Source organism: Platalea leucorodia (genome assembly GCF_965183815.1).
Source record: "Platalea leucorodia genome assembly, chromosome: 4".
NCBI lineage: Eukaryota > Metazoa > Chordata > Aves > Pelecaniformes > Threskiornithidae > Platalea > Platalea leucorodia.
In genome coordinates, this window is record NC_138826.1 from 37,802,730 (window position 1) to 37,827,246 (window position 24,517).

The window sequence follows — 24,517 nt, forward strand, 5'->3', positions numbered from 1 at the left end:
TTAGGCTTTACCTGCCTGCCAAAAAAAAATCGTTTGCCTTGGGTGAGCAGGATTTTGGAGACTCACTAGCAGCTGGTTCCCACGTCCGGACTCTCAGACATCAGAGGGTAGCGTCTTCTTTCAAAAGCAAGAAGCAAATCAGGGAAAGTATGAGAGAATGCCTTGAGCAGAGCAGAAGGATTTACTCCTACTGACTTCAGAAAAAAAATTTTTTGCCCCATGACCATATTTTCTTTAAAATTTGCCCTCAGTCACACACCACGGCCACAATCCGGCAGCCGAACGAAGCTGGTGAACTCTGGCCCTGGCAACAAACGCAATTGAAAGTGGAAGCAGAGCATCCTGAAGCCTTGCTTCAGGGATTTTGGAAACCTCTACCTTCAGCTGAAGGTAGGGTGAGGATGGGGAGGAGGCAGAAGGCGATAGCGGGTGTCTGCAGTCATCCCTCAGTCCATCCATGGGCTGATCCTTCCCAGCACCACCGCTCTGCAAGACGCTGGTGCCGACAGGAGGAGTCCTGGCCAGTTATGAAAACACTCTGCAATTCTCATGTTTGGGCAAAAAAATAAAATAAAGCAAAGCAGTTTAATCGCTCTTTGATGTATTCTGTCTGATTTTCCGATACGAGAGCTGCCCCCCGCCAGGCAGGACCGGGGGCAGGGATTAAGCTCTTGGCATATGCAAGCAGATGCGAGGATGTTTGCACTGATCTGCCTGCCTGTCACTCTGCACCCTGCTGCCACCAGGCTCCCGGAGCATGCCTGGCTCCCTTCCACCATCCCTCTGCCCGGCTGTAGCAGCCAGGATGACGGTTACCCTGGCTCTGAGTGGGAGACACTTGCAAGGGGACGTCGTGGATATTTTGCAGGAAAACCAAAGAGAGACATGAAAATAAGAGCATGCATGAACACTCCAGATAAAAATCCAGGGTCCAAGGTTTTGTTTCCTTGATTCGATAGAGCAGCTGTGACCATCCGATGAGCAGAAAGCCTGACATGACCATGAGTGGATGCGTGCATTTAGCAAATTAACCCTCTAGATTGCATGGTTGTTTCTGTAAGTTTGAGCTATCAAATGAAGGCTCTTAGAAACCCAGAGCAGTTTGTACTGCACTGGTGCTGACAAGGGAAAATTAGATACCTACAGCGTACTGGGTCAGAAAAACAGTCCGTGGCCATCAGCAGATGCCCGAAGGAGGGTGTATCACCAGGACAAGGGTGATTTCCCAGTTGCTGAGCATCTTCAGGCTTTGAGCTGGGTGAGGATTCTGTAAGCTGAAGGCTTTTAGCATTCTCACAGTAGTTCAGCAGCAGCTGCAAAATTAGTTTGAGTTTTCAGTCCGGTCTCCAGTGAAAAAGGGCCCGTATCAGCTAGAAAAAAAAAGCGCCTGCTGCACTTTGGCCAGTTGATACACGCAATCTGGGGGAATCTCTCATTTAATTCATGCCGGGGGAACATTAGAATAAATTGCAGAGGGAATTAGAGGAATAAATAATCCTTGCATCTTCAAAGGCAGCCTGACCAGAATACTTGCAGTCAGGATCAGTGGACTTGAAAGTCGGGGTGAAATCACCTTGACCCTAGAGGTTGATTAAAAGTGTTTGAAACGGCTGGGCTTTGAGGAAGAGAAACCAGAAAATTATTTCCGCACTTGTAGCTCGAAGGAGCTGCCAGTCAGCACCCGAAGCATGTGGCACAGTGGGGAGAGGAGGCACTGCTGCCATTTCTTGCCATGAAGATCCCCCCCGAAAAGAAATGCCAGAAATAGGGTTACAACCCAGACTCACCAAGCTGGTCCCTCACTCCTGGGTTAACCCAAGTAGTCTGTCTGTCCCCAGGGCACAGCCCCACTAAAGCAGCATCCAAATACAGCCCAGAGAGCATCAAAGTCTGCCTTGGATATGGCAGAGGCTCGCTGACCTCAAAGCATCTTAAATAAGACAGGTCCAGCCCCCAACATTGGCCGTTCCAAAACTCAGCTATATTTTATCTGGAAATGTCTACCTAGACTGCCCTGCCATCAGAAGAGGCTGACAAAAGAGATTTGGGCTTGTGGGGCTGCAAGGAGGGTCTCCCTAAAACCAACAGCAAAGCGAGTAGGATTCAGCATCAGACACCTCAGACAGACCTTTCTTTGAAAATTAATTATCTTGTAACCTGAAACACTAATTTTTTTCTCACAGCCAGTCAAACCAACCCAGTAGACCTTCCCCCAAAGGGAGGCCCCAAGCTACAGTCCTAAAAGAGACAGGCATTACCCAGTGACAGCAGTTTCAGCAAGCTGCACTAGGAAGGGTTCCTCGGGCGTCAGAGCTGGTCTGCAAGGGCAGGATTAATCCACCTGCCTGTCAGAAGGCAGAAACCCTCCACCACTTTAAGTAAACTTCATTCTCTACCCCTGCACCCTTGTGGGTCCAGCCCCCTGCCTCCCACCTTGCAAAGCTCTGGCAATGCTTTGGCAGGCCAGCCCTCGGCACGGAGGCTTTCAGGAAACTCCACAGAAACCACCAGGAGCTGTTCAGCCCCTAATCAGTCCCATTCTCTCCCCAAACAATAACCACCGCATCACCAACAAGAGTTTTACGCCCGGCTCTTTGCAGGTCTCCACCATGGCGTTGCGTGAAGTGGAGCTGTTTGCAGCTCGTCATTAGGACTGAAAGGTTTCGCTATAAGATATCGTCAAATTTGTTAGAAATGACCTCCGCTGCTCCAGGAAAGGGAGATGCCACGAATGACGCGCTCTGATAGCACCAAAGGCAAAGCACGCTTTTCAGAGGAGTAAAAGCTTTCAGTTGTAGCAATAGGCTATGGTAATTAGCAATGACAAGTCAAAAGAGCAAGCAGTACAGTTGAGGAGAAACTTAGCCAAGTATGATTTCCAAGGCATAGAATGTAAAAAGACTTATTGCAGGGCTCGTTCCTCCGGCCCCACTGGGCTCCCCACCACGTTCCCCCATGACTTACCCGAGACAATGGTATAGCCGATGCCCCGGGGACGGCCCTTGTCCTGGTCGATTGCCGTTATCATCCTCACGGTGGTACCCTGGGGATGTAGAGGAGACACATGTTACAGCCACCGAGGCTGAATGCTGCTGGGGCTCCTGGGGCACCCTGCCAAGGCATTGCATCTCTTACCGTGGGCCACATGCTTAGGAAAACCTGTCCAAGGACAAGGCAAGTCATGGAAAAGTCCCAACCCTGCTTCTCAGGGCAGTTCGGGCTCAGCACTCGTCACTCTCGTGCAAGCTGCAAAACTCTGCTAACCCACCCCAGCATGCGGCTGGCGATGCTAAGGGCAGGACTGGCATGTCCTCTAACTGAACCACTGAGCAGGCTGAGCTTGACCATGCAGTAGGTTTGTACCAGGGCAAGCGTCCACAGGGACTGGAGAGGGCACCACCAGACTCATTCCCCATGCTGCTCGTCCCCTGCCCAGAAGAGGATTTGAAGCAACGTCAGTGTGGTAAGCACAACTATCAGCGCTCGGCGAAGAAGAGGAACTAGGAACTGAAGGTGCAGCATTGGCAAAGCCAGGACATGCCTCCTCACAGCATCACCGCTGCACAGGCTCTGGCTGACAGGGAAAAGCATACGCTCCTCCACCACAGACTTTCACTCTGTAGTCTCTCGAGAACTAAAGGCAACAATTCCCTCCAACCACAACCTTCAGCACTGGTCACTACACCAGTTTTATTGCCCACTGGTCCTCTTCTCCCCTTGCATTCTCCAAACAAGGCATGCCAGGAGGCAAGGGATGCTTGTGCTGGCCATCGGCATCCAGCTGCATAGCTAATTAAGTGAGCTGCAGAGATTTTAATTGAAACCTTTAAGGAGGAGGAGGGTTGGACAGATGCTGAGAACAGGGGATTGCCCACAGGCAGAAGCTTCTGCAACTACCAGCTCACCCACCTCATCCTCTATCCTGCAGGACAGACCTGTTTCTTGTAGCCCAGCAGAAAGGTCCACGAGGCCAAGAATCCCCCAAAACCAATGAAGAACATAAAAGTGACCTAAACCCCTTGTTTAGTTCTTTAAATAAAAACATCACGCGCTTATGTCAACTCCATAAGCTGTACTTCCCCCGCCGCACTGCAGTGAGCCCATGCGAATACAAACACAGGCACATGCACATAATTAATGTAGTGTGAAAAAATTTACAACTCAGCTGTTCTTGTTTTCATTCGTTTATTAACAGTGGGAAAAGGAGCAATTTTAATTTTTTTTTTTTTTGCCCTCAAAGGAAATGTCAACAGAGGCGTTTGCATATCTAACGAGGGAGCATAGTGGGATGGCAGTGTTGCGTTTGTCCTGCAATCCATCAGTTGAAGGCCAAAGGGAAAGTTGCTGCAGAAACATCACCGGTGGAAAGCGGGGACTTGTCTTCCCTGGCTTTCAGAGCTGTACCCCTGCGGGCTCAATGGAGACGCTTTGCCGCTCTCGGCTGTAAAGAAGGCTCCTGGGGCCAGGCAGACTGCCCCTTCCCTGATCTCCCAGGGCATTTCAATAGACTCCTTAAGTAAATCCACATTATTAACCGAGAACATTAGCCATAAATCCCAGGTCACTGGCCTTTGAGCAGCACTCGGCTGGTGAGGCTCAGCAGCAACCGGAGAGCCTCTAAATCACTGACAATAACAGTCCTTTCCAAGGAGCAAGGATAGCTAAAAAGCACAAGAAAAGTGGGAAAGGAGCAGATGGGAAAGCACAACAAGGGGTGTGGAAAGGAGAGCAAGGCAAAGCAGAGAAAAAAAGGAGAGGCATGCAATCCAGCATGCTCTCCCCAGCTCACTCTGCTTTAATCTTCTGTCCCCATGGGGCAAGCACGAGCCCCCCTCTGCTCCCCGGTGAAGCGGGAGCTCCTCCATGGCAGGGGCAGTGGGTGAAGGCACTTGGTCCATCTGACAGCTCGCTCATCGCCTGTCAAAAAGCGAGGGAGCGGTGCAGAATGATAAGTGTCGCCTGCCGTGCGGCACATTTCAAAGGGAAGGCAGCTGCGGGAGAAGGCAGGGCTCCCGCGATGGCCGAAGAATAGCAATCGGCCTGCCGACACTGGGGATGCTTTATCTGTGGGAAAGGTCCCTCCCGTAGAAGCCAAGGGGAAGGGCTGTTAGGAGAGATAAAAGGATGAGCTCAGATGGTGCAGTCGGGAAAGTTTGTGAGGGGAGGAGGGGGAAATCTTGTTCAGATATCTCAGCAGCACATGCCATAGAGATATCCATAGGAAAGAAAGTATCCAGACATCTGATCCCAAGAATGAGGGCTGCTAAAGAGCATGCTAAGATTCACCTAGTCCTTGGCAAGCCCGTGGTGATGCCTTTCACGCTGCTGTTTTCTGAGACTGGGTCTCCCCCTATTCTTGCAGCCCTGTGTGTCTCCTCCTTCTCCATGAGCCCCTTCACCAGCCCGTCCACTTCACCAGTGATCAAGAAACATGTGCTGGAGTGGGGCTGCGCTCCCTACTACTCCTGGACACAATCTCCTAGAACCATGGCAGAGGCAGGGACCTGGGCACCCCTTCGCATCCCTCCTGGTTTCCATCCTTCCTTTCAGCTCCTTCACAAGAGGCTTCCAATATCCACAAGACTGGCAGATCCCATCTCCCAGGAATGGATGATCCCTCCCTAAGCATCCACACAGTGTTTAGGCTCAATCTTGATGCTTCTGGGGAAGAGACTGAACAAGTGCCACAGGATAGGCATAAGGGTTATCCACATAGCCCGTGGCAATTATTGGTGTGGTAGTGAGTGGTAACAACTGATGAAGACAGCCTCAGAGCATGATTGCTCAGCATGGTCAACAGGAAGGAATATTCTTATTCAGCATGTGCCTGAATGAGATGGGGAGACGATGTGATGCAAAACATGATGCTACACCCAGGCTATACTCATCTCTTAGTACCTGTGATGAACATGAAGCATCTTGCTCACCATGCCAGCAGAGATAACTAACCAGAGAGGAGAGACTAGGAATAGGAAAACATCCAAAACCAAACCAAACTGTTGATCACAGCCATCCCAAAATGGCAAAGATTGACATCTCACCAACCACATCTCAACTATTTCTAATTTCTCTTCCAAAATCCCACCAGACCACCTAGATACCTTTCGCTGTCTAGATCTTGGCATGGCAAGGGCAGGAGATGCTGTGCTCTGGCTCCCATAAGGAGCCAGTTGCACCCCTAAATTGGAGGGCACCCTCCCACCATCTCTAGCCAAACATACCCGGCAAGGCTTCCACTTACTCATGGAAACCCCAAGCTGACTTCCAGTGCCAACAGCTCTGCCCAGGGCTCACCCCACGTATTTGTGGTGTGAACCTGTGGCTCTTGGAAACTCCCAAATATTCTTGGCGTTTCTTAAAGCAAGTAACAACTCACCTGCCTATGACAGACAACAGTGGCTGCAAGGAAAGGATGCAGTTGGTGGGTATAGACCGAAGCACCAGAACAGAATAACTCTCTTCCTCTAGGGAAGGAGGAAGAAGGTTTAGAAAAGTAATAATCTGGAAAAGCCTATGCTTAAAAAAAAGGCAAAGAAAATAAAGAATGGCACGTTATCCAAACAAAATCTGAGGGTTTTTTGAAGAGGGGCAGGGGTAAATCAATCCTTTTTTAATAAAACCCTGAGCTTTTAATAAAGTGTTCACACTGATGGGCTGGAAATATTGTAAGAAAGAATTAACTCAGAGCTATTGAGACTCTTGGGCAAAAGTAGCGCTGATTCTACATTATTTCTTTAACCCAAGGAGTTTTTGAAGAGGGGGACGGTGCTGAAGAATTAAAACTCTTTTAATGATATTTGACATGTATCTGTACCATGCAAGGCAATACAACTGCTGGTCTCGGGACCAAGCACCAGGGGGTTTGTCCCCCCTCTTGCCTTCACGTGGCTCCCTGTGGGATAAAGCACACTTTCATAGGCCTCAACTTGTCTCTTAGCAAGTGGATTCTTCCTCTTTCACCTCCAAAGTGAAGCTGCGATGCTGCCTGGATCATGCACCACCTGAGGTCGAAGAAGCAGGGGCTTATTGGACCAACAGCATCTCTGCAAGGGGAAATGGCCCTTCTCCTCCAGCCCCTATTAACTTGTCTGGAGAACATCAACAATGCTATCCAGTCTACAGACACTGTGAGGATGGACACCCAAAAAGACTCTGAGGATGAAAAATACATCACCAAGCTTTGCCACAGCTGCAGGCAGCTTTGGTGCACTCGAGTGCCCTGGGAGAGACATCTGAGGCACACTGGGATGATAAACAGCATCAAGAAAGAAGATACAACACCTCCAGGGACAGCAAAGTCTCTCCCCACTGCATCCTCTTCCCGATAAGAAATTTCTTTCTTCTCAGTGTCCGAATAAGCATGTGCCCAAAATGCTTCTAAATTATGCTACCAGATCCCGGCCTGCGAAAAATAAGAGCTACAATGGCACTTCTCCCCCCTCTCGTGCCCCTCCACCCCTTTTTCTTCTTCTTCTTCTTCTCTTACAGGATTAGGGACTTAAAAGGCAAAGCGCAGCCCAGCATTGCAGCAGGAGGAGGAGGGGGAGAGCTTCAGAAAGCTGCCACAGGAAAGAAAAAAAAAAAAAAAAAAAAAAAAATCCTATTTCTCACTTCTTAATTCCAGTCAATTCCAGTCAAAGGGCTGATAGAGATCTGTTTGCGGTAATTTGCTGCAGTTTATCCACTCTTTTCACCTTCTATCGGCTCTTCACTGACGGGCTGCCTGACATGCTGTTACTCAAGTGAGGAAATTAAAATTTGATGCAATAATCCCAAATAAGAAGGATTTTATTAGGTAATGTATACACTTTAGATGAGGTATTCTCGCCTGATACATTGATAGAGGAACACAGACATGCTGTGCACCACAGATAAAAAGAGAGGCAAGAGAGACGGAGAGCGGGCATGTGGAGCAGCAGCAAGTCTCTACTCTGTAGACTTGGGGCTAGGATAAGATGTCTCGAGCACATTTTGACCTACTGAGCCCAACGGCAGGGCAAACATCACCCACAAATGCACTGCAGCCTGTTGGCTTGACCTGGAAGCCTGTTTTTGGACAGAAGTTGGCCAAGCCCAGATTCCTCACCCAAATTTGCTGTTATACTTTCAGTAACCAAGCCATTCTGCAGGGTGACAGTTTCCACTCTGCACTGCGGCTGGCTCCCTCAGGTGGTAGGGCAGAGATGATGAGAAGACTTCCCATGGAGAGACAAAAATGCGCATGTTAAACCCCAGGCTTGCCATAGCAAACCACGTCCTTGTTTCAGCAGTGGAGATTTCTCTTGTGAAGGATGGGACTTTGGGTCCAAATCAGAGAGCAATACCACTCCAAGTACTGCCCGTGTTCAGCGGTCACCTTCTTCACCATGTCTTCAGTGGCACTTATCTGTCTTGGATATCTCAATGCCTTTGGAGATGTTACATGGGGCCGAAATAAATTAAAATCTCTAAACCCATCAGAAAACTGCTAAGAGTTTGGTGAGCACTCCTTCACTCATTTCCTATTTCAGGTTACATGGCGATTATTTGCTGCTTTGCTTACAGCAAACAGTGTACGTTCTGGGAATAATTGCGATTGGTGTATCAACACACAGAGATCATTGCGCTCCAGCCTTAATATATATCATTAGTTTGAGAGAGATCCCCTTTCCTAGATACCAGGTCACTCCATGAAGGTGGCACAGTCTATAATTTTTGATACTCATGGGATTTCCATTTCTATAATTTCATCTAAGGCTTTCCCCACCCCAATTAAGGGTGATCTAAGTAGCATTTTTTCTTCCCTGCAGCTCATACTGCCCACCATGGAAGCAGTCCTTAATCTCAACAGCACTGAAACTCATTGAAATTTTCACTTCATGAAAGTAATGCATGAAGCCATTTTTTGGCCATCTTCAGGCCGGCAGACAGGTAATGTGCTGTCTGACCACAGGATTTGTGACAGTAGGACTCAGCCCTATTGATCCAGCACTCTCCCATTCTGTCAGAGCCAGCAGTTTGCTCCAAAGTGAATAAAAAAACGCATGAACTGAAATGAGCTGGAGTTCCCCCTACCACTGCATGAACTGAGCCATCAGGCGTTTTGGATCCAGTGCACCAGAGACTTCACGGGATGCACATGTAGTATGGATGCCTACCACACCACGATTTTAGGACAGAAGGTTTTTCCATCCATATCCAAAAATATTTGCCCTGTAGAAAAAGCTATGGGATGCCTTGGCAAGGTGGATGCTGCCAAGTAGGGCTGGTGCTTGGGCTGAAGGTCCTGGGAACCCTTGCTGGGAGCAGAGCTAACAGCTCCCAAAGCCGAAGCTGCCTGTCACACTCCCCACCGTCTGCTGTGGGCAAAAAAAAAGCCCTGCTGTATTTAGAGACCGGGAGACGTTTTCCACAAACAGCACGTTTGCTGACAAACCGAGTTTCAGAAGAACTAAAATGATTGGATCAATTTGGCAAAACCTGGGGGAAAATGCTCAAAGTGCTGAAATGGCTGATGATTCTGGCATTTTCAAAACTGCCTCATTTCAGGAACGTTTACATTTTTCTTCAACTTTTCTATTAGAAAAGGCATGCATAAATGCTGTGGGGAGGAAACGGGGTGACTGTATGCTAAGAACAATAGAAAACCTTTTTAAAATTTAAGAAAAAATGTTTAGGAAAATATTTTATTTGGGTTTCAGGCTTCCTAAACCTCCTTGCTTAGGCTCCCATTTTTAAAAAAGGGCAAAGCGTTTTGGAGCTGGCTTGAAACATGTTGTTCCAGAAAGACAAAGGTTTGCCTCTCTTTGGATGCCATTTGAATCCCATGATTTATCTCCCCTGCCTCAGACCTGCATTTGCACTTCAGCATGGAAACAGGGCTCCTCTTTGCACGCAAGCTTCAAACGTTGGGGCAGAACAACACAAACCTGTGACGGAAGGAAGGACGAATATCTCTGCAAAGAGGAGGTTTTCCTCCAGGTCTTTTGGGATACCTTGTGCTTTCTGTCCCATACCCTGCTCCATCCTCCCTCAGCCCCCGGTGCATCACCGTGGTCGTGCACCTCGGAGCGAAGCAGCAGCCCTTACCGGAGGTGAGTTCTCATAGATGTTCGTGCTGTAGGGCAGGTTGATGAAGATGGGGTCCATGTCCTGCACATCTGTGATGGTGATTGCCAGGTTGGCCAGAGTAGACAGTGGCTTGTTTTTATCTTGATCCTTGAAAAAACAAGGGTTGGAAGGGAGAAGAAGGATTTCTATCAGAAAAATAGAATTATTCAACAGTATTAAGTTTCTCACAGTTGTAGCTGGATCAAAATTTCTGAATGGTCCAGGTAATCACCTCTTTTTCAAGCTACCTGCTGGAATTATTGTCCACTGTACCTCCCTCTAAGCTGAAATACAATACGCATTTCATTCCAACATTAGCACTTTAAAATAAAGCAAGCACCAATTTAGCTTTCATCACATTTTGGGTGGAAGAGAAGCAACACTCTTCAACGTATACTTCGAAATATAAATTCCTTCCTAATGCAGATACAGCCTAGGGCACCTCCGTACTGTGAGACCCAGGTGTGGTTGCCAGCAGACTTTCATACCAGCACATCACAGCAGAGCATCTCATACCCTGCAGCTCCGACGCCTCTGCACAGCTTGGGCTCCATCGGCTGCAATACGACAAAGCCCACCATCTCCCTTGCTTTTCCATTCCTCTTTGTAACCCTGCAGGCTGCATTGCAGTCGGAGCTTTATTCTTTTCTGCTGAGCTTTGGCAGAGGGTACGTACACCAAGTGCTGGTCCTGGTGTCGTAGGATGCCTCAGCTCTTGCACAGAAGGCAGAGTGGAAACCTGAACCACAGGATACGTCCTCGCAATAGCAACCTCCTTTCTACTGGGCTAATAGTTTTGGCTCCGATAAACTGCAAATCTCTCCCCTTCCGCCTTGCATGGGGACTTGCAGGATGGGGGTAACCAGGAGCTGCCTTTCTAGGCAAGCCAAGCTGCTTCCACAGCTGCAGGGAGGTGAGGAGCCATCCTCCCTGCTCCGCAAAGCAGGTCACAAGCAGCACACAGCAATCTTAGGATGAGCAGTGGCAGCCCTTGAATACTTCAATGCTCCGAGCAGGAGCATCAACTCCCTTACACCCCATCACAGCCCATCAGGATGGAGCCACAAGCACTTTCCCAGAGCAAGACCTTTCTCCAGCAGCCAATACAACCGCAGTACACTGTGTCACCAGCTTGTCCTGGCAGTGCCCTGCTGCCACCGGTTTTCTCGCTGGAGCTTCATCCCATGGGTGCTCAAAAGCAACCCCAATGCCCATAGCCCTTTGCTAGAAGGGCAGGAACAAAGAGACAACACATGAAAGGAAGGAAATAAATCTCTCCTTACCCCCTAATCAAACACCGTGGTGAAAGGCGACTATTAGAGGTTACCGCACACTTCTGCAAAATGGCTCTGAACAGCGGCAAGGACTGATTGCCGGAAGATTAATGTTAATTTAAACCGTATTCAACAACACAGCTTGTACATTATCCTCTTAACCTGCAGGCCTCAGCGCTTATGGCCTGGATGGATGCTTATTTCTGACTCACGTTCTGCTGTTAGCGTTATCAGGTTGAAGTCTTTCGTTTCTTCAGATAATGTTTTTTTTCCCCTCCCCTTCATCTCGTAAATTTTGGTTAAAGTATTACAGACAGCGCCGAAAAAGCAAACACATTTCAAGTTTCCTCACCTACTGTCTCTTATGCTGCTCTTTCCAGTCTCTTTCTGCCCTTGCTGCCTACATCCCTCAGATGAAATGGCTCCTACCTTGAACCAAGGCTCCACAGTTCTTCTTGCAGCCCTTGCAGCCGCCCTGAATTCACCATCACCCCAGTTCCCACTCTAGACCGTGCAAACTCCTCATCAGGCAGGAAACAAACTGCATTTGCTCTTCCAGCTCCTGCTATGCTGGTAGCTCCTTCCCGGGCTGAGCTTTGCTCCAGGGTTTCTCATTGGATTTCTGCTAGAAATTACCAGCACCTTGCAACCAAGACAAGGAAGTATTCCCACAGCTGCAATCAAGCCCAGTTCAGATACCTAATATTTAAGTCTTTGAACTCCCTGAGGTGGAAATCACTAGAAGCCAGGAGCATATTCGGTAGCAAGTACTAATATGCCCCCATTTTATCTCTGCTGGTAACTGCACTGGGGATACAGGGCTAGATGGAGCTGTATGGACCAAAATGGCATCCTTGTGTCCTTGAGGAAACCAGAATCAGACATGGGAAAGAAAAGCACATTTCCATCAGGGCTTGTGTTTGGTCCCATGTTTTGTAACCCACTAGATAGTTCAACAGCATGCCCTGGGAAAGTGTGCTGGTGACAGAGACTGATAAGGAAACAAACAATGGGTAAGGCCTCTTATCACTGGAGTATTTAAAATAAAATGAGGCATATTTCAGAAAAAATAAGGTCCTGGGGAAAATTCCACAGCCTTGAACATGCAGAGATTGGGCTGAAAGGTTGAGCTGTTTGCCTGTGGCCCTGCAGTCTGCAAACGCCCGATCTCCGTGGCGGTGAAGAGCAAAGCAGCCCTGCACAGCCCTCCACGTCCTCGTGACATTTGTGGTTCTGCATCAAGACAATGATCTTGATTAAATCACATGCTTCAAGAGCTCTAGCCAGCTGCCTGGAGGGGTCCAGAAGGGTTTTCCTCCCTCTCTCCTGAATGCAGAGTTGGTCAGATGTATTGTAGGGCTGAATCTCACCTTCCTATGTTGCATCTGAGATGGAAAAGGAGCCACCAATCTGGAGCGGCTGCTTGCATGGGGCTCCTCATTCACATGCTGCCTATCAAGCTCTCACTAGATTTGACACAAGGAAAGAAGTTTCCCATTCAGGTGGAGCATGAATTTGCCATGGTGGCCACCTGGATGTACCTCTCCCAGGGATCCCCTCCTGGTATGGTGGCATCAACTGTAATTAGTATCTTGGTTTCTCCTTCTCTGTCCACCAAAATTTTAACTCTTGGTGTCTGAACTCAGCTTTTGCTGAGTGAGACTCAGGGGGTTTAATACAGGTGAATCCATCTGTTATAAGCCATGATTCACAAGGAATGAGACCAGAGGATTTAATGGTCTGTATGCCCTGTACTGGCTTTCTTCACCAAGGAAACTGCTCACCTTTATGCAGGAGCCCCTGACACACGTCTGATGCTGTTAGATAGGTGCAGCTGTGCTCCACGAGCTGCAGAGCAGTGATTTGAAACTACCCAGGCACTGCATTGCTATAATACCTTTCTAAGTGGAAAATGCTGGATGTGCCCAAGAAGATGCCAGACTAGGGCAATAAAATAAGTAAGCAACAGCACCTTCCCCATTGCAGTCCCTCCAGAAAATGCCTCCTCCCCTGCAGCAGCCAGGATCAGACTCACCGTTGCGTTGACCTGGAGCTGATATGCCTGAGTCACTTCATAGTCTAGCTCCCGTATCACCGACACGATGCCACGGCCACTGTCGATGGCAAAGAAATTGGAAGGAGGCTGGAAGGAGTAAAGCACACTGCCTCCTGCACCCTGGTCCGGATCCGTGGCATTCACTATGAAAATCGGAGTGCCCACTGGTGTATTCTAGAAATAAAAAAAAAAAAAAAAAATAAAAAAAAAAATCTGTAAAATTGTGCATCAGCCTATTTTCCCATCAAATGCACATCAGCAATTTCCTTTGCCCACCAAAAGGAATATCTAGAGACCCAAGAACATCAGTCCTATGTTTTCAGGACATTTATAAGTTATACAGCTGTTTTCTTTATTACAGTATTGCAGCAGCTATAATAGTTGTTACACACTTATAATAATAGTTATACAGCAGTGGTCAAGATGGCACTCTATCACAAACCCTTATTTTCCCAGACATCACAACTTTCCAGGAAAATTACTCTCTCTGCTGAAACTTGTTTTCTGCCCAAAGGCACTTTTATTTTCAACGCTGATTCCCTCTCTGTTTTCACCATAAGGCATTAAATATGACAGAGCCTCAAAAAAAAAAAAAAAAAGCATTAAATGCAACACAGAACTTTACGTAAAATTTAAAGTTATAGTTTCCACAGCAACTAGAACCTGGCCCGATTAAGGCAGGCATTAACAGTTAAATCGTCATAAATCTGGAATTAATCTACATGCATAAAATATGCAGCTGAGTGCACAAAATCAGCAATGGCAAATGCAGTTTGGCACTTCTTATTGTTTAACTTCACAGCAGGGAGAACAATTATCCATTTTTGGTGGAACAGCTGCATGTTCCTATGCAAATCTTAAATGCATATTCTTGTCTCTCTAAAGGCAGAAGCACAGACTGCAAGCAAAAAGCCTTTGCTGGGGACCCAGGCTGCAGGTATGCACAGATCACGACTGCTTGGGCAAGTCCCTATGTTTGTAACACGTTCGCAGCCACGTTAACGGTTGATGAAGAGCTAAAATTTGGAAGCCAGATAACAAAGGTCAGAAGTGAGACACAGCAGCAGCTGGTTATGGCCAGTTCCGGTAATAGGGATTATTTCTGCAAACCTCTTCCCAAGCCTCTGCGTTTTATTGTTAACTTAATTTGTTATTAATCCTCAGCTCATAGAGAAGTATCATGAAGTGCTGAGAAGGTGGAAAGGAGACCTGAGGAGATGCAGAGCTTAGAAGATGGGGCACTGCTTCCAAGTGGAGCTCCTCCTGCAAATCCTCGGCCAAAGCTGAGCAACCAACTGAGCCATTTTCAGTTTTTTTGGGGAACCACAAAGCTTGTAGCAAACCATGGCAGGGCTTCAGCAAGGCTGTCCCAGGACACCACCTCCGCTAGAAAGCATGAGAAACCAGGACTCCACGCTCCGAGATCTGATTTAACTGGTTCAATACCGGGTGATGGCACCAGAAAAGAACGAAAGCATCTGAATTGCCCCAGCAAGGCTAAGGCAAGCAGAAACCTGCCTCCAAGGCAGGTGGCAGGATTTGCTGCAAGTATGGTCAGGCAGAGCGGGAAACCCAGGGCACATCCCGTAACTCACATTCGGGGTCCCAAAAGCAGCGCTGAGCATGCATGGTGTGCTCTCACACCCTCATCCGCAGATGTCCCTCACGCCTCCCTGCCCTTGCACCCAATCACACGGCATCGCAGGGACACTGACATCTAAGCTGGCCTTGGGCTCGAGCAAAACTCGTTTCCTTACTTCAGTGGCACTTCTACAGAGGTGTGAGAGGTTGTGGTTCCCACCTAGATTTTTCATTTGCTTTCTTTTTTTCCCCTCTCTAAATCAAGCTGCTAAAGAAAGCCTCCCAGGGCATGGCCCAAAGATTATTTTTTAAAGCACCTTCAAGTTTTTTTGTGATCAGCAATCGTAAAAGCATAAAAGATATAGCTAGAAGGGACCTCAAAAAAAGAAACCTGTCCCCATGCTACATCTAAATCATTCCCCTCCTTAAAGCCTCCCAGCCCATTTGTCCTAGCAGTTTCCTACCCTTTGCCTTAAAACTGCTCATTTTCTGGCATGCTTAACCCAGATCTGCCCTGCTGCCATGTAAGCACTTGACTTTGTGCCACGCACACACCACGTCAAGCCTGGCTCGTACATTTGGAGAGCTGGGGAACCGGGATTCGATCAGTTCAGGAGGCATGTTGGGGTGGAGAAGCCCTTCATGGGGGTGTTTGCTTTCTGAGAACTCCCAAGACAATTTCTCAGACAGGACTAGAGCATCTCCCCTTCCCTCTTTGGGCTGCCTGCCTTCCCCGAGCCATCCATCATCAGCTGTGAGCAGCCCCGGAGCATCCCACAGCCCTCCCCTCGCTGCTGCCAGGGCACTGCTTTGACCGCCGAGGTCCACGTGCTCCAGCAACTGCCTTCTCAAATTCCTCCCCCAGAGCCACCTGGGGTATCAATGTCAGGATGAAGAGCATTACAAATTAACCATTAATAGGCGGAGGAGGGGAGAGGCAGCAAAAGAGTAGATGCAGGGTCACACCGATGAGGTCTGGGGTATATTGTCCCCAGGAATAATACTATTCATAAGGATAAAGCTAGACTTGATGAATATGTTTCCTCTTCTTTTTAAGTGTCCCTAGCCACTCCTTTTAACATGCAAATCCGCTCTGGTCGCCCGTGATTATGGGGCTGCTCCGCTGGCTGTGAAAGAGGAGAGCTTGATTTCCCTGGCATTGTATTTCATACAAAAGCCCCAAAACAGCTTTGAAGAGAGTTCATCTCCTCGTCCTTCCAAAGGAGAAGCTGCCTGGAGGGACACGGAGGTCACCAGCTTTGGCGCTATGAGCTCCACCCCCCACAGACACCGCCCGAGTTCTGACTTGGCAATTACTGTATTTTTATCCTTATTTTACAGCTTTGCTGAGCAGGTCCCTTCATTGGCTGGGATAGCAAAAGCCATAAAAGTGGGGTATCAGCTCTAGACAAAGGTCTGGCTGGCCCTGGAAAAGAGTCACTCGCATCTACACCAAAGCATCCAAGGGGCTGTGAGGGACCCCAGGGCAGGACCGCAGCTGAGGGCAGTGGGCATCAGCAAGTACATGGGTGCTGGGGAATTTAGGAGGGGAGCAGAAGGGCTCCCAGGCAATAGGAGGAGCATTACAGGAGCTTGAAGCAGAACAGCGTGGTCACAGAGGGGGAAATCTCTGATATTGCCCAAAGTGCACAGGTCAGTGGGAAAATTTCACTACAAAATGCATGACATTAATTCCCAACAGCACACAGGTCAAAGGATGCAGACCTATAAGAAGTGCTCTGGGTAATGTATATTTCTTCCCTAGCTAAAATTCAAGCCAAAAAACAAAACAAAACAAAAACACCACCCCCAAAACCCTCTGGCAAGGCAAAACCAGCTGTGGGATGCAGACATCCTATATTAACAGTCCTCCAGAAAAAGAGGTCTCATTTTCAATGTTCGTGCCCAGGCAGGAGGACACAGTCAGGACTCAGAGGAATTTCAGACCATCTGCCTTAAAAAGCATAAGAAGTACGTCTTTAAAATCCTCTTGCCATTTTTGGGTCAAGCAGGCTCAAGATATTCCTCAGCAGGAGGCTGACGTCTTTATTTCTCAAAAGATGCGGCCCATCATCTAAACAATGGAGCAAAACATCTGTATAAACAGCACTGGCTTGGCTTTGTGTTTGATGGTAAATAACAGGCAGAGAGCACGTCCCAGGGAAATGCGACTGGTAAGCCCTGCACCAGGCCAGCTCAAGACAGACTGTATTTCTGCATTTTCAGGATTTCACCCATTTATAGGACTCTTCTGTGTGTCCCTCATGACTGTTCTTCCTTAGAAAAGATTAATTGTGGTTATGTTTAGTTCACTGACAGGCAAAAATAGAAAATCCGATCTTTTCTGTCCAGAAAAAAAGGAAATGCAGCCGATGACAGCCTACAGGTGCTTGTGGCAGACAGGTGAGTTTTCTACAAGAGTCGCCAAATTTTGTCATTTTTAAAGCTTTCTACTCTCTCCAGCAGCCAGTGATGAAGCTTAACTCACCACAGAAAAAAGAACTGGTGACAAAACCGTGTCATATCATTAAATCTTTGTTACAATGCCAGCAGATGTGAGGTAAAAATAAACATGCAGACAGATGCCTCCCGCGGAGGAGAAGGAGGGCAAACAGGAGCAGGACCTGCTCCTGACCTGCCTCCAGCACCCCATCCTTCATCCGACAGCTCAGCAGGAGCGGCTCCAGCACCCAGGTCCCCCCTGAGCAGCTCTGAGAGTTAAAGGGCTCCGGTGAACCAGCTGCAATACCACTGAGCTGCATGGGCTGCGGATGCTGGGGTGCAAGGTAGCAAGGCCATTTGTGCCTCCCTTGTTTTGCAATAAATGAATAAGAAAGGCTTACTGTTGTAAAAATCTTATAGGAAGCAGCTCTGGGGTTCTGTTTGCCAGAAACAAATACTGAATGGTAACAGCGTGTGTTACACATGGCTACCCAAAGCACCAGGAGGACCAAACAAAGAGCAGCAAGGTGCAAGAGGAGACTACTCCATTTCAGTGTGGTCTATCCTTCAGCAAGGATAGACTTGGATTAACATAAGAAATAAACAACCCTAAAATCCCTGTCCAAACAGGAAAGGACATTGCTGCAGAAGGAGGTGGCAAAGGTGAAACCAAGACCTTACCTCTCTTACACCAACAGAGCAGTACGACAAGGCAATATGCATGTTGGAGTGACCAGAAAGAAGTTTTGTTTCCGTCCAAAAGCTCTCAAATGTGGCCCACCACAGCCAACACCTCCCCTGGCCTGGGCTGTCACCTCTCGTGCAACCCTCTGGCATGAGTGACCGGACACAGACGTATCCTGTGTTAACCCTTGCACATTGACAGCCGAGACACCAAAGCTTTATACAATATTCTCTGCAAAAGGGCAGCTAATGCTGAAGAAAAAGTTATCAGAAAAGGGCCTTTTTAAAATATTTACATCTCTCTCTCTGGACACACCTATAATCTTTAATATCTTATTATGAATCCTGCTATAAAATGCAGTAGTAATAAAATTTCTGATTGATGCTACTCTGATGAAACGTGGCAATACAAAGGCAGATTATGATCCGGAGCGGACGCAGCCTCTGGAGGCACGATATGCCAGGTTACATGGCCGCAGCTGAACACGAGGGGCACTGGGCAGTACTCCCTAAAAATACCAGAGCACAATCTCCTCTTGTCTGCAACCAAATGCTCCCCGAGAGCTGCAGAGCCAGCTCTGCTGGGGTGAGGGTTGGTGCTGGAGAAGCACTGGTGACCAAAGCAGCGGCAGGACTATGCCAGTGCAATGAGGGCCGAAGTTGGGCTGGGTGAGGAGCTCTCAATGAAAAAGCTCCCAAATCAAGGAAAACTTTAGGGGGGGGACACAATTTTTAAGGCATACGTAAACCTATGCGAACAAGCTCTTCTTTCATACAGGGCTAAATAAAAAGGCTGTTTGCAGAAAAGCCAGCATCCGTGCCATTTCACCAGGCCCACAGCGCCTGCTCTGAGAGTGTACAAAACCCTCCGGCTGTCAGACAGCCGCTCACCCTGCTAACGGAGCAGATTTGCACGGCGTCTTTGAGAGCTTTCCACCATAGCAAAACCATTTCATGGGCCACAGGATGCCAACACCTCAAACGTGCCTTGATCCATCAGTCTCGTCCAACTGGCCTGACACCAGGCATCCTGCGGGCAAAGGGCTGAGAGGGGGAATATGTCGCGCTGACTTTTTTACAGCAGGGTCAGAGTCAGATAGAAGTGAAAGTGGGAGAGGAAGCGGAGATGTGGGAGTTACTTTCTCAGATACTCCCTTCCCTTAAATGCATCCACTTTTCCAACCTACAGACAGGCCGTTACAAGCTTCGTTTGGGCACTAGAAATGTAGGCTGTCAGGAGCACTCTGAGATCCTGAAAGGACCCTCTCTCTCCCTTTCTCTTGCACACAAGCACTCAATCAATTCTTTAATTAAATGAGCAGCAGGCTTTGAGAAACAGGTCCATTGGCCCAGCTGCAGTTTTGCAGGCTTATATCCACTTTGTGCATGCACCACAACCCTCAGCCAAAAGTTTTTCTCTAACCCAGCAGCTCACCCCACTATACCAACGGTAACGGGCTCCATCCTTCTCCTGCAGCCAACAAGGACCGGACACAAACCCCAGAGGGGAGATTTCCAGGACCAGGGCAACTCCTGGGAGGAGCCCAGGTTTATTTGGGGATGGTCCCTCCAAGCCTGCTCCCGATCTCCAGCGGCTGGCCACATAGAGGACCTCCACCTGACCTCCCAGGGCAAAGTCACCCAGCTGCGCCCCAGCAGAAGCTGGTAGAAATGATTAGGATGCGGATGCATGCATGCTGTACCAATGCAAATAATGTGGAAAAACGGCAGGCAATCTGGCCGAACAGCTGTCTGAAGGTCGATGGGATGAAAGGAGGTGACGCAAACGGACTGGGGGGCATACAGCGACGAGCACAAGGGCTGGAGCAGCAGGCAGCAAACCAAGCCGCCCGTGCTGTGATCTTCACATCAGCATCAAAACCATCTCGCCAGCCCTATTTCAGGTCCTGCTTTTTTTCCCCCCGTGCTGCCCCTGCATCACAGCAGGAGCTGACCGCTCCCATCAGGAGATGCTTCACTGCTTCGCGCCCCTGTTATATCTCAGGTCAACCTATTACTCTTAAATAATTCCCTGCTGCTGCTCCTGGCAGCTCTTTTCCCTCTCCCTGCCTCTTGCCACCGTGCAGCGGGGCAGATGAAAGGAGCTTTGCGCTCTGCTGAAAGCCGGCTCAGACATCCCTCTGCTCGAGTCAAAGGCACTCTCGCCGATCCCATCTCATCACAGGACAGGAAGGGCGGTTCGATGTCTCTTGCCCAAGGCAAGGCAGCTCAGAGGTGCTGTGTAACACAGCTGACACTGAATCCAAGTGCTTTTCTGCTACAGCTGAAATCCTGGCTCCCTCATCCCTGGGCTGACGGGACAGAGTTAAGTCACCTATTCCCATCTGTATCTCTCATGCAGTGCTGCAGGAAAAAGCTGCAAAGGCAGAGCTGGAACAAATGCCAGCCCCTCTTCCAAACTCTGCCGAGAGGAAAAACCAGCCCCAGGTTTTGGTTTTCCTCCCCAGGCTCCATCTCAGAAGCGGCCTGACTGCCAGACTGGGTCCCTTGCTTGTGTGCCAACTCTAAATGCTTGCATGGATGTGCACAGACTTCCAATTCCTCTATTCTTTATTACACTTTTAATTACATTTATTAATTACATTACTGCTAGTCCGAGCCAAGCAATTTCCAATTTCAAAGTTTGATTTTAAAACCTGATAATTTCCTCTTTTTTGAATTTTTTTTTGGTTGAAATTCACCCCACCTTTCAATCAGCTCTCGTTAATATGTACCTCTTGTTGCTATCGCTATTAAGTGACCTCCCTCATTATCGGGTGACACTGGCAAACGGCCACCGCAGAGCTATAATTCAATTGAAGGGCTTTTGAAAACACCATAAACACAGCTGGAATAGATGCGTTATTGGAGCTGGAGACTGAATTAGCGTCTGGATAACCACACTCAGAGCTGAGCGCGCTTATTCACAGCAGACACGGCCCGACCCAACGTACAGCGCTGAAGAAAGGGACATCGCAACCAGCAAGCCCATAGGGGAATTTGCCATGCTGGCAGGACAACAGCGCTCAGCAAGCAGAGGGCAAGCAGCCACAAACTGGGGAGGATGCTCCGGTATCCTGCAGGATAAAGCCGCTCACTTTTTCCAGCCCAGAGCTGCCCCATTTTTTACCGAAGATAACTCTGCCCTTGCCAGCATGGAGCTCAGGTGGCTGATTTATGGCATGGTGTCCCCAGAAGCTGGGCGCGCAGCAGCTCTGCCACCTCTCCTTGTGGCACCCGTCACTTCTGCAGTGCAGGTCTTGAGGGGCAAACCCAGAATAGGCAAGAGAGGGCAGATGGGAGAGGAAGGAAATGCTAATAAGAAAATAAAGAAACCCACAACATTCCTCCTCTTGTTTCTAACTTCCCAACCGGTTCTGGCTGCTCTCCCTTCTAGGCAGTGATATGATAAGTGGGACCTGTCACCCCCTTGCTCTCTGCTCTATGGAGCAACACTGGCCATGCAGCTCAAGCACTCATCCAGGATGGAATTATGTTCAAAAGAGAAAGCGAAGCGAGGGGAGGAAAAGCACTATATGGCAGAGCTTTAATTTGCAGCTTCAGGGGCAAAAGGAGCTGCCTGCCCTAGGCCACAGCAAGTGCAAGGCTTGGGCTTGCACAGGGGCCACACCACGACCTCCATCCCCATCCAAACCACCAGACCCAGGGTATTGGTTCTCTTCCCTCCCTCTGAACCTTGCCTTCATCTTGGTGCTTGATCCCTCCACATCCCCAGCCAGCCCTGCCCTGCGCAACCACTTGCTGTACATGCCAATGAGCAGACAGAAAGCAGCCAGGTGGGTGAAGCACCAGGAGAAAGGGAGCAAAGAGAAGGCGGCAAGTTCCACACCAGCTTTCAAGAAGCCATCCCGCCCACACTGTTACTGATTATTTAAGCAGACAGCCCGCTTTGTCTGTCAAAGCTCATTTCCCTCGACAGCCCCTATTCTGAGGTAACTTGAGCTATTACACTGTGCCCTGGGTTTGCATTTGCTGCCCCAGATCTCAAGAGACCATGAACGGCTTCTCACAGCTCTGCGAGAAGTAATGAAGAGGAGCAAAGCTAATGCCAGCGGGCTTAGGTACTCCGTGCAGGGCAACCTTTGTGAGAACCTTTCCAGCAAACAAAAAGCCACTGAGATGAACTGCTATGAACACAGAATCATTTAGGTTGGAAAAGACCCTTAAGATCATCAAGTCCAACTGTTAACTTAGTGCTGCCAAGTCCACCACTTAACCATGTTCCTAAGCACCACATCTACATGTCTTTTAAATACCTCCAGGGATGGGGACTCCACCACTTCCCTGGGCAGCCTGTTCCAGTACCTGACCACCCTTTCAGTGAAGAAATCTTTCCTAATATCCAACCTAAACCTTCCCTGGCGCAGCTTGAGGCCATTTCCTCTCGTCCTATCACTTGTTACTTGGGAGAAGAGACCAACACCCACCTCGCTACAACCTCCTTTCAGGTAGTTGTAGAGAGCGATAAGGTCTCCTCTGAGCCTCCTCCTCTTCTCCATGCTAAACAACCCCAGCTCCCCCTCATAAGACTTGTGCTCCAGACCCTTCACCAACTTCGTTACCCTTCTTTGGACACGCTCCAGCACCTCAATGTCTTTCTTGTAGTGAGGGGCCCAAAACTGAACACAGTATTGAAGGTGCAGCCTCACCAGTGCTGAGTACCTGGAGAAGACCACTTCCTTAGTCCTGCTGGCCACACTATTTCTGATACAAGCCAGGATGCTATTGGCCTTCTTGGCCACCTGGGTACACTGCTGGCTCATATTCAGCCGGCTGTCAACCAACACCCCCAGGTCCTTTTCCACAGGGCAGCTCTCCAGCCAATACAAAACATACAGCTACAGGACCATAAAGTCATGAGCACAGAAGCACAGTCTGAGAGATCAGAAAAACCCAGGTGGGGTCGATCATTCTGTCTCTTTGGAAAAGAGGTGGGGAGAGCTCTGGCAGGGACAAAGCAGTCTACCTTTACGCTTTCAGCCTCCTCCAGCGAGACACATCTCAGTCAGCAGGTCTGATAACTCCTGCCAAAGAGCATTAAAGGCAATGGCCAAGGCGCTTGCTGGACCGTTCCTGATGTTGTTCAGCAGCCCTGCAAAGACTGAGGAGTGGCAGCAGACCTGGCAGAGCAACCAACATGCTGTCAGGATTTCTTCAACAGGAGTGACTTCAGACCTCCTAGCTATATCAGCTCCAGGTGAAGTAACAAAACCCTCAGCATAGCTTTTAGCTAATAGGGAACTAAAGTAAAGTTGCAGCATTAATACCTCCCACAAGACTGACAGACAATAGATCCTGCTCTGTTCTCTCTCTCATCTTTCTACCAGATGACAACCTTGGTCAAAAAGGGTGACAGAGTCAAAGTCACATACATCATCTTCACTAAGCCATATGACTTGGTGCTCTGTGAGGCTGATTAACATATAGAATAATTCAAAATCAACAGTCAGCTAGCACGTAGCCCTCAAAATACAGTTGTAAACAAGGAATATTATCAAGCAAGTGTATTTTTAATGGATTCCTGATGGGAACCTTCAGGTCTTTGCCCGTTATTTGACATTTTTACTAATCATCTGGAAGAATGGAAACACAGAGGTTGAGAGGTGGGTAAACAACAAAGGGCACAGACTGTCGACATCAAGCACGTTGCTGGCAACTGGTTTGAACTAAAGATGCTTTTTTAACATGCAAATGCAGAGTCCTGTATCTGAACCAAAAAATACTGGTCTCCTAGGAAGGGGGATCACTCTGTAAAACAGACTGTTTCCCACTGCCCTGGGAAGGGACAGAAGAAAAGGGTGGTAAAGCAACTGCAACCTCACTAACTCAGTACCTGCAGCCAAATCCCGTTGGAGAAGCCACATTTCTCTCCCATTTCTGTCCATTATCCATCTCCAGCCTTCAAGGAGCTAGGCTGGGCTGGAGCAAGGGCTGGGAGGCAGCCTGGGCTGCCTTCCTGGGCTGCTATTATGTCAGTCCCAATTTTGGAGACAGCAGATGGGAACCCAAGATGGTCTAACAAGGCGTTTGAAAGTCAGAGGCAAATGTCGAGAATGTGAAAACCTGTCAGTCAGAGAGCTCCTGGCTTTGACAGCATACTGGTGTGATTTTCCTGCTGGAAGTGGGCATTCAGAGCAATCTCCCCCTTTGCAAGGGCACGCACCGCAGATGGCCCAGCGCTCCTTTGGCTGTAATCTTGCCAGAGACTGTGGGCATCGACCAGGTGGATCCAGGTGGCCACAGTCAAGGTTTCCACTCCTGCCTCTGCTCTCAGCGCTGGCAGAGGCAGCTTTTGTCCAGGGAAGCAAAGGCAGCCTTTGCCCGCAGCAGCCAGTCAGATTTTCCACTATCCCTCCTCTCAACATTAAAA

At 48.7% G+C, this 24,517-nt stretch overlaps 1 protein-coding gene across 2 annotated transcripts in view; it reads right to left on the minus strand.

Annotated features, from left to right (window-relative positions):
• CDH23 (cadherin related 23) overlaps nt 1-24,517 on the minus strand; it is a gene marked incomplete at both ends in the record, with an annotated part of 203,247 nt that overhangs the window by 102,359 nt on the left and 76,371 nt on the right. The window contains 3 exons of one of the 2 annotated variants that reach the window (XM_082310705.1): nt 2,965-3,043; nt 10,069-10,197; nt 13,399-13,593. In XM_082310705.1, the coding sequence (XP_082166831.1) occupies nt 2,965-3,043; nt 10,069-10,197; nt 13,399-13,593 (403 nt within the window). Of the gene's footprint in view, nt 1-2,964; nt 3,044-10,068; nt 10,198-13,398; nt 13,594-24,517 lie in introns of those variants that run through there. The other variant, XM_082310706.1, reaches the window with a different exon arrangement.